The 13,544-nt window shown below is 49.8% G+C and overlaps 1 protein-coding gene across 1 annotated transcript in view; it reads left to right on the forward strand.

The window, feature by feature from the left end:
- Positions 1-13,544, forward strand: part of RAB14 (RAB14, member RAS oncogene family) — a 60,861-nt gene that overhangs the window by 34,805 nt on the left and 12,512 nt on the right. Inside the window, exons 3-8 of the mRNA XM_068249052.1 lie at positions 2,206-2,264; positions 4,021-4,074; positions 7,031-7,208; positions 8,220-8,286; positions 12,841-12,928; positions 13,016-13,046. Of these exons, the coding sequence (XP_068105153.1) occupies positions 2,213-2,264; positions 4,021-4,074; positions 7,031-7,208; positions 8,220-8,286; positions 12,841-12,928; positions 13,016-13,046 (470 nt within the window). The 5' untranslated portion in view covers positions 2,206-2,212. The remainder of the gene's footprint in view (positions 1-2,205; positions 2,265-4,020; positions 4,075-7,030; positions 7,209-8,219; positions 8,287-12,840; positions 12,929-13,015; positions 13,047-13,544) is intronic.

Genomic DNA, 13,544 nt, shown 5'->3' on the forward strand with positions numbered 1-13,544 from the left:
ACTTTCTTGTCCTTGTGACACTAGCATGACAGTGACTCACAAAATATTGTCATGGAAACAGGAGTTGCGTAATTTAAATTCCTTTAAAGGGCCACCTAAAGTGAGAGAGATATGGAGGCTGCCATATTTGTTTCCTTTTTAAATGATACCAATTGCCTGGCAGCCCTGCTTTTCTTTTTGGCTCAGTAGTGTCTGAATCTCACACACCTGAAATAAGCGTGCATCAAATCCACTCGCACTTTAGTCAGAAACACCTGATCTACTGCGTGCTTGTTCGAGGTCAATGGCTAAAAGTATGAGGATTAGCAGGACTGCCAGGCAACTGGTATTGTTTAAAAAGTCATAAACATGGCAGCCTCCATAGCCCTTTCAAGTCTCCTTTAACCGCTTTCAGACGTTGGTAATTGAAATCTACACCCTGTTTTGGGGCCTGTTATCCCTTCCAGGGCATAGATTTAAATTACTGTGTCGCTGCTACCACCAATCGCATCTATGCAGTCCATTCGCTTTGCCGTTGCTATGACAGCAGAACTCCATGAGCCGGTCAGGAGGTGATATCCTTGGCTTGTGACCCTGTCATCACTGAGCCAGGTTCAGGAGCCAATAGAATCGGCTTTTGACCGGCTCACGGAGTTCTGCTGTCTTAGCGATGGCAGAGCAAGTGGGCTGCAAGGACGGGAGAGTGACAAGTCCCTGCAGGGTGACATCGGTGAGCCCCATTTATGTACCAGAAAGTCATTGGTCCTTAACCACTTGAGGACCCACCCTTTACCCCCCCCTTAAGGACCAGCGCTGTTTTAGCTGATCTGTGCTGGGTGGGCTCTACAGCCCCCAGCACAGATCAGGGTGCAGGCAGAGTGACCAGATCGCCCCCCCCCCCCCTTTTTCCCCACTAGGGGGATGATGTGCTGGGGGGGTCTGATCGCTTCTGCCTGCCTGGGTGTTGCGGGGGGGGGGGCACCTCAAAGCCCCCCTCCGCGGCGAAATTCCCCCCCTTCCTCTCATCCCTGTCCCCCCTGGCAATCTGGGCTGCACAGGATGCTATCCGTCCTGTGCAGCCTGTGACAGGCTGTCCCCTGTCACATGGCGGCGATCCCCGGCCGCTGATTGGCTGGGGATCGCCGATCTGCCTTACGGCGCTGCTGCGCAGCAGCGCCGTACAATGTAAACAAAGCCGATTATTTCCGCTTGTGTTTAAATTTAGCCTGCGAGCCGCGATCGGCGGCCCGCAGGCTATTCACGGAGCTCCCCGCCGTGAATTGACAGGAAGCAGCTGCTCGCGCGAGCGGCTGCTTCCTGATTAATTAGCCTGCAGCCGGCGACGCAGAACTGCGTCGCTGGTCCTGCAGCTGCCACTTTGCCGACGCGCGGTATGAGTGCGCGGTCGGCAAGTGGTTAAAGGATACCTGAGGTGACATGTGACATGATGATAGACGTGTATGTACAGTGCCTAGCACACAAATAACTATGCTGTGTTCCTTTTTATCTTTCTCTGCCTGAGAGGGTTAAACATCATGTAAGTGGCAGTATCTTTCTGAGTCAGGACTGGGTCAGACTACAGTGTGACTCTCACTGATGAGAAATTACAAATCTAAAACCTTTTCCTAGCAGAAAATGGCTTCTGAGAGCAGGAAAGCGATAAAAAGGTCAATAGTTTATAGATTTTAGCTCTGGCATACTTGAATGTGTCCTTGAGCAAAAACAGTAAAAACTTAAAGTAGATTTAAATATAAAACTGTGGAATATCTTAAAGTCAGGTTTAGGAGAAGGAGGCTAGATACAACTGTTTGTTTCATTAGTTTATTTTCACATCAGTATTCTTTAAGGGGCCAGAGACAGCTGGTACTTAAAGAGAACCCGAGGTGGGTTTGAAGAATATTATCTGCATACAGAGGCTGGATCTGCCTATTTTATGAGGGATTGCAGAGTGCAGGGGGACCTTAGTGGGGTTTGGGATAGCAACAGAGGCTGGGCTGTATAGGCAGATCCTGGTAATTACAAAAGCAGCCACCAGGGCGTTCTAGAGGGATGTAACTTCTCCAAACTCTGATCAGTCCCCCTGCCAGTGTTGGCTGACTGCTTCCTGAACTCTCTATGATTACACACTATGTGATAGTTTTGTGTTGTGTAGAGCTGCTCTGTTTCCTATATCTGCCACCCTGTGGCTGTTTCCTGTCAGTCATTTCTCTTCCTGTTTCCTTGCAGCACCATCATGGCCACCGCACCGTACAACTACTCATATATCTTCAAGTACATCATTATTGGTAAGTGCACCATCCAATCGCAGCACTCCTTGGTTGCTGTAACACTGCCGGAAGGGTTGCTGGGAAAGGCTCGGGGCTCCACCCAACTCAGGATGCCATGACTAGTGGGTGGGGGAGGGTGTTATAATATGTGCTGGTGTCTAGTGCTGATGGGTGATGCCTTGGCAGACATTTGGAGGGCAGCAGTAGTATAGAGTGGGGTCTCTGGCTGCTTGGGGGGGGGGGCAGTGGGTGTGCTGAGAGGGTTATAATATGTGCTGGCATCTAGCACTGGTGGGGGATGCCTTGGCAGACATTTGGGAGGGCAGTGGGTGTATACAGCGGGGTCTCTGGCTGCTGGGGGGGCTGTGGGTGTACTGAGTGGGGTCACTGGTGGGGGGGGGGGGTTATAACATGTGCTGGAATTTAGCACTGGTGGGGGATGCCTTGGCAGACATTTGGGAGGACAGTGGGTGTATAGAGCGGGGTCTCTGGCTGCTGGGAGGGCAGTGGGTGTACTGAGTGGGGTCACTGCTGGGGGCGGCGGGGGGGGGGGGGGGGGGGTTGATAATATGTGCTGGTATTTAGCAATGGTGGGGGATGCCTTGGCAGACATTTGGGAGGCAGTAGGTGTATAGAGTGGGGTCTCTGGTGTGTGTGTGTGTGGGGGGGGGGGTTATAATATGTGCTGGTATTTAGCAATGGTGGGGGATGCCTTGGCAGACATTTGGGAGGCAGTAGGTGTATAGAGTGGGGTCTCTGGTGGGGGCGGGGGGGGGGGGGTTATAATATGTGCTGGTATTTAGCAATGGTGGGGGATGCCTTTGCAGACATTTGGGAGGCAGTAGGTGTATAGAGTGGGGTCTCTGGTGGGGGGGGGGGGGCAGTGGGTGTACTGAGTGGGGTCACTGCTGGGGGCGTGGGGGGGGGTTATAATATGTGCTGGTATTTAGCAATGGTGGGGGATGCCTTGGCAGACATTTGGGAGGCAGTAGGTGTATAGAGTGGGGTCTCTGGTGTGTGTGTGTGTGTGTGGGGGGGGTTATAATATGTGCTGGTATTTAGCAATGGTGGGGGATGCCTTGGCAGACATTTGGGAGGCAGTAGGTGTATAGAGTGGGGTCTCTGGTGGGGGCGGGGGGGGGGGTTATAATATGTGCTGGTATTTAGCAATGGTGGGGGATGCCTTTGCAGACATTTGGGAGGCAGTAGGTGTATAGAGTGGGGTCTCTGGTGGGGGGGGGGGGGGCAGTGGGTGTACTGAGTGGGGTCACTGGCATCTAGCACTGGTGGGGGATGCCTAGGCGGGCATTCGGGAGGGCAGTGTGTGTATAGAGCGGGGTCTCTGGCTGGGGCGGGGGGGGGGGGGGGGCAGTGGGTGTACTGAGTGTGGTCACTGCTGGGAGCGGGGGTTATAATATGTGCTGGTATTTAGCAATGGTGGGGGAAACCTTGGCAGACATTTGGGAGGCAGTGGGTGTATAGAGTGGGGTCTCTGGTGGGGGGGGGGGGGGGGGGGGGCAGTGGGTGTACTGAGTGGGGTCACTGGGGGGTTATACTATGTGCTGGCATCTAGCACTGGTGGGGGATGCCTAGGCAGGCATTCGGGAGGGCAGTGTGTGTATAGAGCAGGGTCTCTGCAGTGCAGCCTGGCTGCTGCTGACAGACGTAGCTGTGTAATTACCGCTATTGTGGGCTGCGCGCTGCTCATACATTATTTACAGGGACATCTCAGGCATCGTGTGTGTGACGTGTGTAACCCTCTCTTGTATTGCAGGTGACATGGGAGTGGGGAAGTCCTGCCTGCTGCATCAGTTCACAGAGAAGAAATGTGAGTGTCTTCGGCTACCTCCGTGTTTTCTGTACCACTCGCTGCAACTGCTCCTAGTATTGCCTGCCGGGTCACACTGTGCCAGTCACCTACAAATCCTCTCAGTTTAAGATCTGTAGATGTATTCATACATAATGACAAATTTTTATTTTTTTTATTTTTGTTTATCTACTTGACTACCAGCAGTCTCCTGGCCCCTTAAAGAGAAACTCCGACCAAGAATTGAACTTTATCCCAATCAGTAGCTGATACCCCCTTTTACGTGAGGAATCTATTCCTTTTCACAAACAGACCATCAGGGGGCGCTGTATGACTGATATTGTGGTGAAACCCCTCCCACAAGAAACTCTGAGGACCGTGGTACTTCTGGCAGTTTCCAGTCTGTGAACCTTGTTGCATTGTGGGAAATAGCTTTTTACAGCTGTTTCCAACTGCCAAAAAAGCATGCAGCAGCTACATCACCTGCCAGCAGTAAAAATGTCACCATGTAATGGCAGAATGCAAATCTGGGATTTAAAAGATTTGACAATGGGCAAACACTGACTAAATCATTTATACATAATTATTGTAAAAATGAAGCACTTTTTTTACTACATTTTCACTGGAGTTCCTCTTTAAGGACCGGAGACAGCTGGTACAATAAACGTCACGCAGTCCGCGCCGCTCTGTCGTCTCTGAAGCCCCCTCGCTCTGCCGCCGCTGGTACTGCAGAGCTCTGTGAGCCAGTCAGGAGCGGAGTTCATTGACTCCTGACGGTCACCACTGTGATTAGCTGTCATTGGCTCACAGTGATCACAGGGTCAGGAGTCAATGAAACCCACTCCTGACTGGCACACACAGCTCTGCTGTTATAGCAACAGCAGGGCGAGGGGGCTGCAGAGGGACAATTGGCGGGGTAATTAGTATCTACGCCCTGGCAGGAATAACCGGGCCTAGATTTCAGTTATCCTGGTCCGGAAGCGGTTAAAAATCAAATCAAATTTTTCTCTTGATGAACAAATCGTGATCTATTTTGTAGAAAATATTATAAAAATGTGTTGACTGAGCATGGTGGGAAATTCACAATGCAAGATAAAGCACACAGGGAAACAAACTTATTACGTGTTCTCTACTGGGACAGACCCCTAGCGCACTAAAAACATAACCTTTATTAGAAACAATTAAAATATATAGAGAAATAGTGTAATATTTTAAAACAAATAAGCAAGGGTTGTCCTGTTAATACCGGGCAGCCCAATGTGTGTAGTTTAGAATAAACAGGAGTCATTTGAGGTTCAGGGTATTAGAAAGTCCTCCCTAGGTTAAATATCCATTGAGGGAAAAAAAGCTATAAGCTCTGTAATTCTGGATACACACGTTGCGTTTTCCAGCTCGATCCGCGGGATCGATCGGGATGGATTCGATACAATTATTTCCGACATGTTGATCGGGTTTCGACGGCTGTATCGAAGGGGGTTTTTTTTTTTTTTTTTTTTTTTTTTTGTTACAGGTTTTCTTTAACCACTTAAGTACCAGCGGTCTCTGCCCCCTTAAGGACCAGAGACCGCTGGTACAAGAACGACTGACTCCCGACGAATCGCTGTGTATACCCGGGCCAGCCAGGAGCCCACCAAAACATGACGTAGATTTCAATCACTGCGGTACTTAAAGGGAACCAGAGCTAATGGAAACAAAAGCTATTATACATACCTGAGGCTTCCTCCAGCCCCATACGCACGGATCGCTCCCACACCGCCATCCACCGCTGCCCGCATCTAGGAGAACTGGCTCCCGTCGCTGACGTCATCGGAGCCCCGCTACGCAGGAGAAGTGCGCCCTTTACATATCTCTCCATACACTGCTGCAGAGATACGCAAAGAGCGCACTTCTGCTAAGCTAGACTGGCTCCGACTGGCGGCAGAGCGGGGTCCCGGTTCTCCTAGATGCGGGCAGCGGTGGATGGCGGCGTGGGAGCGATCCGTGCGTTTGGGGCTGGAGGAAGCCCCAGGTATGTATAATCGCTTTTGTTTCCATTAGCTCTGGTTCTCTTTAAGTAGTTAAATTAAACCTGAGATGGGCATAAGAACATTTTTACTTGGGACTTCTTCCAGCTCCTTCGATGTCCTCCCGGACCCCATGTTGTGCTGCTGTCAAATCCATTAAAAGCAAAATCTCGGCTCAGTTGAGGACTACTTCACATGCGCAGTCCATGCCGTGTGCCTCCCTGATCACACTACTGCAGCTGGGAGCCTTCAGTGCATGTACAGTTCGTAAGACCTGTAACTGCGCTTGTGCAAAACTACCCAGGCTAAAAGCACAATGGAGGAAGCATGCGGCCTGGAACAGTGCATGCGAAGTGGCTGCAACCTCGCTGGATCGCGGGCATCATAGAAGCATAGCGGATCAGACCGGAAGGACATTGAGGCAGCTGCCATACTTGTATAGCAAGCTTCACTTCCCTGTAGAGGGCAGTGGATGCCTTCCTCAGCTAATTTCCCCCTTCTGTAAGGAGTGGAGAGAGGTGCAGGTGGAAAACGTTGATGACAGATATGTGGAAGTCACTGTGAGCTGATGACCACTTCCTGTGCATTTCCTCTTGTCCTGTGCTTTTGTGTTCCTGTGATCTGATGGCCACTTCCTGTGCTCTTCCTCTTGTCCTGCGCTTTTCTCTTGTTCCTGTGATCTGATGGCCACTTCCTGTGCGCTTCCTCTCGTCCTGCGCTTTTCTCTTGTTCCTGTGATCTGATGGCCACTTCCTGTGCGCTTCCTCTCGTCCTGCGCTTTTCTCTTGTTCCTGTGATCTGATGGCCACTTCCTGTGCGCTTCCTCTCGTCCGGTGCTTTTCTCTTGTTCCTGTGATCTGATGGCCACTTCCTGTGCGCTTCCTCTCGTCCGGTGCTTTTCTCTTGTTCCTGTGATCCGATGGCCACTTCCTGTGCTGGGTTCTCTCACGCTCATCACGCTCTTCTCTCCCCAGTTATGGCGGACTGTCCTCATACAATCGGCGTGGAGTTTGGTACCCGAATTATTGAAGTCAGCGGCCAGAAAATCAAACTGCAGATTTGGGACACAGCAGGACAGGAGCGATTCCGAGCCGTTACTAGAAGTTACTACAGAGGTGCCGCCGGGGCACTTATGGTCTATGATATCACTAGGTAAGTGCTGCCTGATTCATGTTCATTTGATATACTACAGCAGTATGAGAAACACTAGGAGGAGGTCCCTGCCCTTACAGCTTACAATCTAGAGCAGAGCTGAGCAAACTGCGACGTGCCCGGCCCGTGTTACTTTGAATCCGACCTTCCCATGGAGGGCTCCCTGCAGAGTTGCAAGGGTTGATTAATGACAGGTTACTCACCCAGGTGCAGCTTTTAGCGCCGATCTACATGGACACAGTGTGGTCATGTGACCGGTCATGCTTCTGTCCCAGCGTATCACATGATGCCACTGTGGCCATGGAGATCTGCACTGGAAGCTGTGATTGGGTGAGTAACCTGTCATTACGCACCGCTTGCAACTCAGTAGGGAGGGAGGAGAGGAATGCATATTGCACAAAAGACACAGGTGTGTGCGCCCAATGGAGAAAGTTTCCTCCTACTCCTGAAAATGGCTTTTAGGTATCCTATGGTTTTATTTTAAAAACTTAAGTAGATTTAATGTTTTTATTTTCTCTGCTTAATGACAGTCTACATCCCACAGCTAAAATACATGAACTAATGACCTTACTTATCTATCCTCTGCACTCAGAAGCTGTTCTCTTCCAGGACAGAGATTTATGACTTTAATCCTTTATTATTGAGGGTTTACTTATAGTACGAGAGAAGTGGTCAGTTGCATATCTAAATGTTAACTCTTTCAGGCAGAAAAAGAAGAAAAGGAACACAGCCTAGTTGTTTGTATGCTTGCCACTTGTCTGTCCCCTCAGGTTCACAGGTCCCATCTAAATACTGAAATCTTACGTTTATATAACTTTTTCCTCAGTGCCAGTGTACACGTCATGCCATTGGGTTTAGGCTGCGTGTGTGAGAGGCAGCAGTAGGCCTGTATACCCCATTCTATGACCCCGTTGGCTTCTGGGCTTATGTTATAGCTTCTAATGATTGGAGTGTTTTGGAGAGAAGAGGACCTGTAGCTGCACAGTCACAGCTTCTTTCCATCTCTTCCAGGAGAAGCACGTACAACCATCTAAGCAGCTGGCTGACCGATGCGCGGAACCTCACCAATCCCAACACAGTAAGTTGTCCCGGGGGCTGCATGATGTCGTCAGGGGTGGGGCGGCCTCAGAGGTCACACAAACTAGCTCTCCTCAAAGTGGGAATTTACACAAATGGGGCTAATTTTAGTTTTGGGTGAGGGGGAGGGCTTAAAGGGAACCTAAACTGAGAGGGAGATGGATGTTTCCTTTTAAACAATACCAGTTGCCTGGCAGTCATGCTGATCTCTTTGGCTGCAGTAGTGGCTGAATCACACACCTGAAACAAGCATGCAGCTAATCCAGTCTGACTTCAGTCAGAGCACCTGATCTGCATGCTTGTTGAGGGGCTGTGGCTGAAAGTATTAGAGACACAGGATCAGTAGGAGAGTCAGGCAACTGGTATTATTTTAAAAGGAAAAATCCATATCCTCCTCAGTTTTGGTTCCTTTTAAAGTATTTGGATTTTATTTCTGTTACTTCCAGAAAAATGTACTGTTTCTTGAATTGTCGGGAATGAGAAACTAAAGGGAACCTCTAAAATGGGTGGGGTGGATTGATAAAATGTTATCTTTAGTAATGTGGAAACGTTTGACAACTGGGATCTTTTATCAATCCACCTTCTGAGTTCTTCCTTACTAGTTTCAGGCCAGGTTCCTTAAAGCACACCTGTCCTGAAGTGAGAGGCTTATGGAGGCTGAAATATTTATTTCCTGTTAAACCATACACATTGCCTGGCTGTCCTGCTGATCCTCCGCCTCTAATACTTTAAGCTATAGCCACTGAACATGCATGCAGATGGCTTAAAGGGGGTCTGAAGTAGGCCTGAAAGATAAATCGAATTTAAACCAAAATCGTTATCAGCAAGATCACGATTTTGGAGTCCTCAAAGTGGCAATTTCATTTCTGCAATGGAGGAAGTTTGGAGAAGCGGCTCCAAACTTCCCCTCAAGTCCTGTCGCATGCAGCTCGCAGCGTTGGACATACCTTCCGCACGAGTCCAGTGTTGTCCGTCCTTTATCGGCTCTTGTGATCGGCATACTTCCTGGTTCCTGTTAGTCACATGATATGCAGGAAGTATGCCGTGCATCTGAGCCTGCAGGAGGAGAAGTGGATAGATGGGCATCGCTAGACTCATGCTGGAATGTATGTCCAGCACTGCTGCAGCATGGGGGCACAGAGACAGAGGGAGCCGAGAGAGGGAGCAGAGAGGGGGACACAGAGGGAGCAGAGAGGGGCAGGGCTGTGGAGTCGGTCCAAAAATCCACCGACTTCAACTCCTCAGTTTAGGATTCCTCCGACTCCTCTAATTTGCATATTACAATTTTGTTGATTAAAAGTATGTAACATGAAATTCGTCTCTTAACTGCCAACGCTTAGGAATTTTACAAGACAATTGAAGTGAGAAGGATATGGAGAATGCTATATTTATTCCCTTTAGACTAAAACTAGTCCTTGGTAAGAGTACTTGTAAAAGATACAAACCGGAACAAAGAACATCTATCAGGCCCTAGGCAATGTAAGTGTGGGTACATGTAAGAATCATGTGCAGGTACTCTGCAGGGGAATGAGGAGATTGTAAACAGACAACACCTCTGTGTTCAATGTGCACAGCATTCTCAGTGGATTCCCTGCAGCTCTGTGGGGAGTGCATATGTAGAGTACAGTACTACTGTGTAACAAAGTAAACCTGAGACAGATGAAATTAAAGTTTTATACATACCTGGGGCTTCCTCCAGCCGCCTTCAGGAAATTCAGTCCCTCGTTGTCCTCCTCCACCACCTGGATCTTCTGCTATGAGTCCAGGTACTTGAGCCAGTCGGGCATAGTGCGCATGCACACACTCCGCCGCCAGGAGCATAGTACACCTGTGCAGCACTATTGCGCAGGTGCAGAATGTTCCTGGCTGTGGGAGCGGCATGCAGCCGGACAGCGCTGACTGGCTGAATTACCAGGACTCATAGCAGAAGATCCGGGTGGTGGAGGACAGCGAGGGACTGATTAGCCTGAGGGGGGCTGGAGGAAGCCCCAGGTATGTATAAAACTTTACTTTTCATCCATCTCAGTTACCCTTTAATTTGTAGTCACCAAACCAAATTTTAACATATCAAATTATTTGATTTCATCAGCAAAGGGAGTGCATACATTTACATAAATCAGCATCAATGCAGAATTATTTCCATCTCGTTGACCATCTCTATTAGTGACACAGCTACACATCAGGCTTTATTCTTACAGCATAGATGTTATTTAGTATATATGTTACGGCCAGAACCCGAAGTTTGGCCAGAACTAGAAGTGGCCGGCCACTTCGGGTTCTGGCCGGCCAATGCGCGAACTGGCCGCTGCGCTGCGGCCAATGTGAGAAATGAAACAATTCCTGTAAGGTTTAATGTGATGTTGTGGCCGCAGCGCAGCGGGGGGCAAAAAATGTATCACACATCTTTACTTTATTCAATGGCATTAAGCCGCCCGGCTTTTTCCTCTGCCTCTCTCTCCTCCCCCCCCCCCCCCCCGCCTCTCTCTCTCCTTCTCTTTATGGGCACAGCCGGGCGGGGACACGCGTGTCCCTCCGGAGTCGTTCGTCGCGGCAGGGGAATCCTGCCGTTCTTGCAGAGCGGGTGCTGGCAGAAGCAATGTCTGCAGCCTCCCCGCTCTGCTCTCCTGCCGCGAGGAACGACTCTCCTGGACACGCGTGTCCCCGCCCGGCTGTGCCCATAAGAGAAGGGGGGAGAGAGAGGCGGGGGGGGGGGGAGGAGAGAGAGGCAGAGGAAAAAGCCGGGCGGCTTAATGCCATTGAATAAAGTAAAGATGTGTGATACATTTTTTGCCCCCCGCTGCGCTGCGGCCACAACATCACATTAAACCTTACAGGAATTGTTTCATTTCTCACATTGGCCGCAGCGCAGCGGCCAGTTCGCGCATTGGCCGGCCAGAACCCGAAGTGGCCGGCCACTTCTAGTTCTGGCCAAACTTCGGGTTCTGGCCGTAACATATATAAGAGATTCCTGTGCACACATCATATATACAGTCACAATCAGATGTGTATATCTGACCTTAAAAATACGGTGACTGCTTTATTGAAGCAGCACAAGTAACTAATTTTTATTGGTTTATTTCATTTTTGTGGACTAAGCACAGCTATTACTGTATATATACTGTATATATACATTATTTTTAATGACTATTATTTGAGAAATAGAACATTTTATCATATTTTCTATTTTAATTAGTTACAAATTCATTAGGAGTCAGTGCATTTTTTCTCGACTCCGACTCCAGGCACCCAAAATTGCCCGACTCCGACTCCACAGCCCCGGAGAGGGGGGACACAGAGGGAGCAGAGAGAGAGGAACAGAGGGGAAACAGTGCGAGCAGTTGTGGACTGCTCTCTTCTGCGTTGTGTAGGCTTCGTAGAGCTGCACGATTTTAGGGAAAAATTGAAATTGCGATTTTTCACTCAAATTGTGATTTCGATTTTTTTTTTCACGATTTTTTTTTTTTTTTTTTTTTTTCAAAGCAAGCTTTAGCACAAACTTGCACATATATGCAGGTGGGGCCTTCTGTGAGGACGCTGGGCTGGGGGCGGTTAACAATGTGCAGCGTATTGCTGAGTGCTTGAGCCGGGCAGCGGTTTCGGTTTTAAACCGCAAAACCGTGCAGCCCTAACACACGCTCTGACACACAGGCGCACGCTCTGACAGGCGCACGCTCTGACAGGCGCACGCTCTGACAGGCGCACGCTCTGACAGACGGACGCACGCACTGGTACACACACAGGCAAACACTGTACACTCATCTCCCCACCCCCACCTCCCTGCAATCACACAGCTGAAAAAAAAAAGTTACTTCACGGGCAGCCTTTGAAGTTTCCTGGAAGAAGGAGGGGGGAGAGCATCCCACACTCTCTCGGCTGGAGCTGCCTGTTCTCTCCATAGAGCTGTTCCCTGTCATCCTTTTCAGGGAGGGAGAAAGCAGCGGATGCAGCAGAAACAGCTCTGCTTGAGGGGCCACACTCTCCTGAGTCTCCCAACATAAGTTGTGCACAGCGCCCCTCCCCCGTCGCAGGGGCTGTGAGGTCGCAGATACGCTATCTCTGGGAGATGCAGTGCAGACAGAGTGGGGCGGCATAGAAGCCAGGGATTAGCGGCGGCCGGCGGAAGGTAGCTGAGCAGCTAGTAGCACAAAAACCCGAAGCTACTGACTATCTCAAGATCGTCTGCATGTGAATCACGGTTTCGGTTTTAAACCGCAAAACCGTGCAGCCCTAAGGCTTCGGAAGCACTTGGGCTTCTGAAGACTGGCTGCTCTGTACTATACGCGAGCGCCCTCTCGCGCACACGCGCAGTACAGTGACGCCAGTCTTCTGGAGCCCGAGTGTTTCCGAAGTCTCCCGTGGCGGGAGTGTGAAATGGAGGAACCTGTGAAGGGAACAAGGAGACGGAAGGCTTTATAGGACCCAGAGCCTTCCCTTTCCTTAGGTGAGTTTCTGTTTTTTTTATTGTAAAAATCGCTTCAGACATGCTTGAAGTGTGACTGGTTGTGTTTCTCTGTATGCTGCTATCAGCAATGCTCTGTTATGTCGCCCTCTGCAGGTCATCATTCTAATAGGCAATAAAGCAGACTTGGAGGCACAGCGTGATGTCACATATGAGGAGGCTAAGCAGTTTGCCGAGGAGAACGGTAAGTGATCACATGATCCCCCGCCTGTCATGCCTGTGTGGCCATACTGTGATCCGCTAATAACCCAATGTCTCTCGTCTCCCTCAGGCCTCCTGTTCCTGGAAGCAAGCGCTAAGACGTAAGTGGCTGGAAGAAACGTGTGTCTCTTGTGTCCATTCCAAAACAGCGCCCCCTGCTGCATTATTGCAGAGTGTTTTTTGCCTGCTGGGCTGGCCTGTGAGCTCTGCGCTAGTGTTGGGTGCTGTCCAGGGCTGTGGAGTCGGTACAAAAATCTTCCGACAACTCAGTTTATGAAATCGCCCACTCCGACTCCGGGTACCTCAAATGGCTCCGACTCCTTAGTATAATACTTACCAGGGCTGTGGATTTTGTACACAAATCATCCGACTCCTCAGTTTATGAAACCTCCAACTCCGGGTACCCAAAATTACTCTGACTTCAACTCCACAGCCCTGGTGCTGTCACCATGAGAGAGTAGCTGCTGTTTCTTGGGAACAGTTGCCAGTGTAGACAGTATAGGTGCTTACAAGAATGGCACTGTACTAGTAACTGCAGGTCTTGTCAATGAGATTGTAATAGAGAGTGTAAGACAGGTGAGGGAGGCATAGAGTATAGC

This window comes from Hyperolius riggenbachi, chromosome 8 (genome assembly GCF_040937935.1).
Source record: "Hyperolius riggenbachi isolate aHypRig1 chromosome 8, aHypRig1.pri, whole genome shotgun sequence".
Classification (NCBI taxonomy): Eukaryota; Metazoa; Chordata; class Amphibia; order Anura; family Hyperoliidae; genus Hyperolius; species Hyperolius riggenbachi.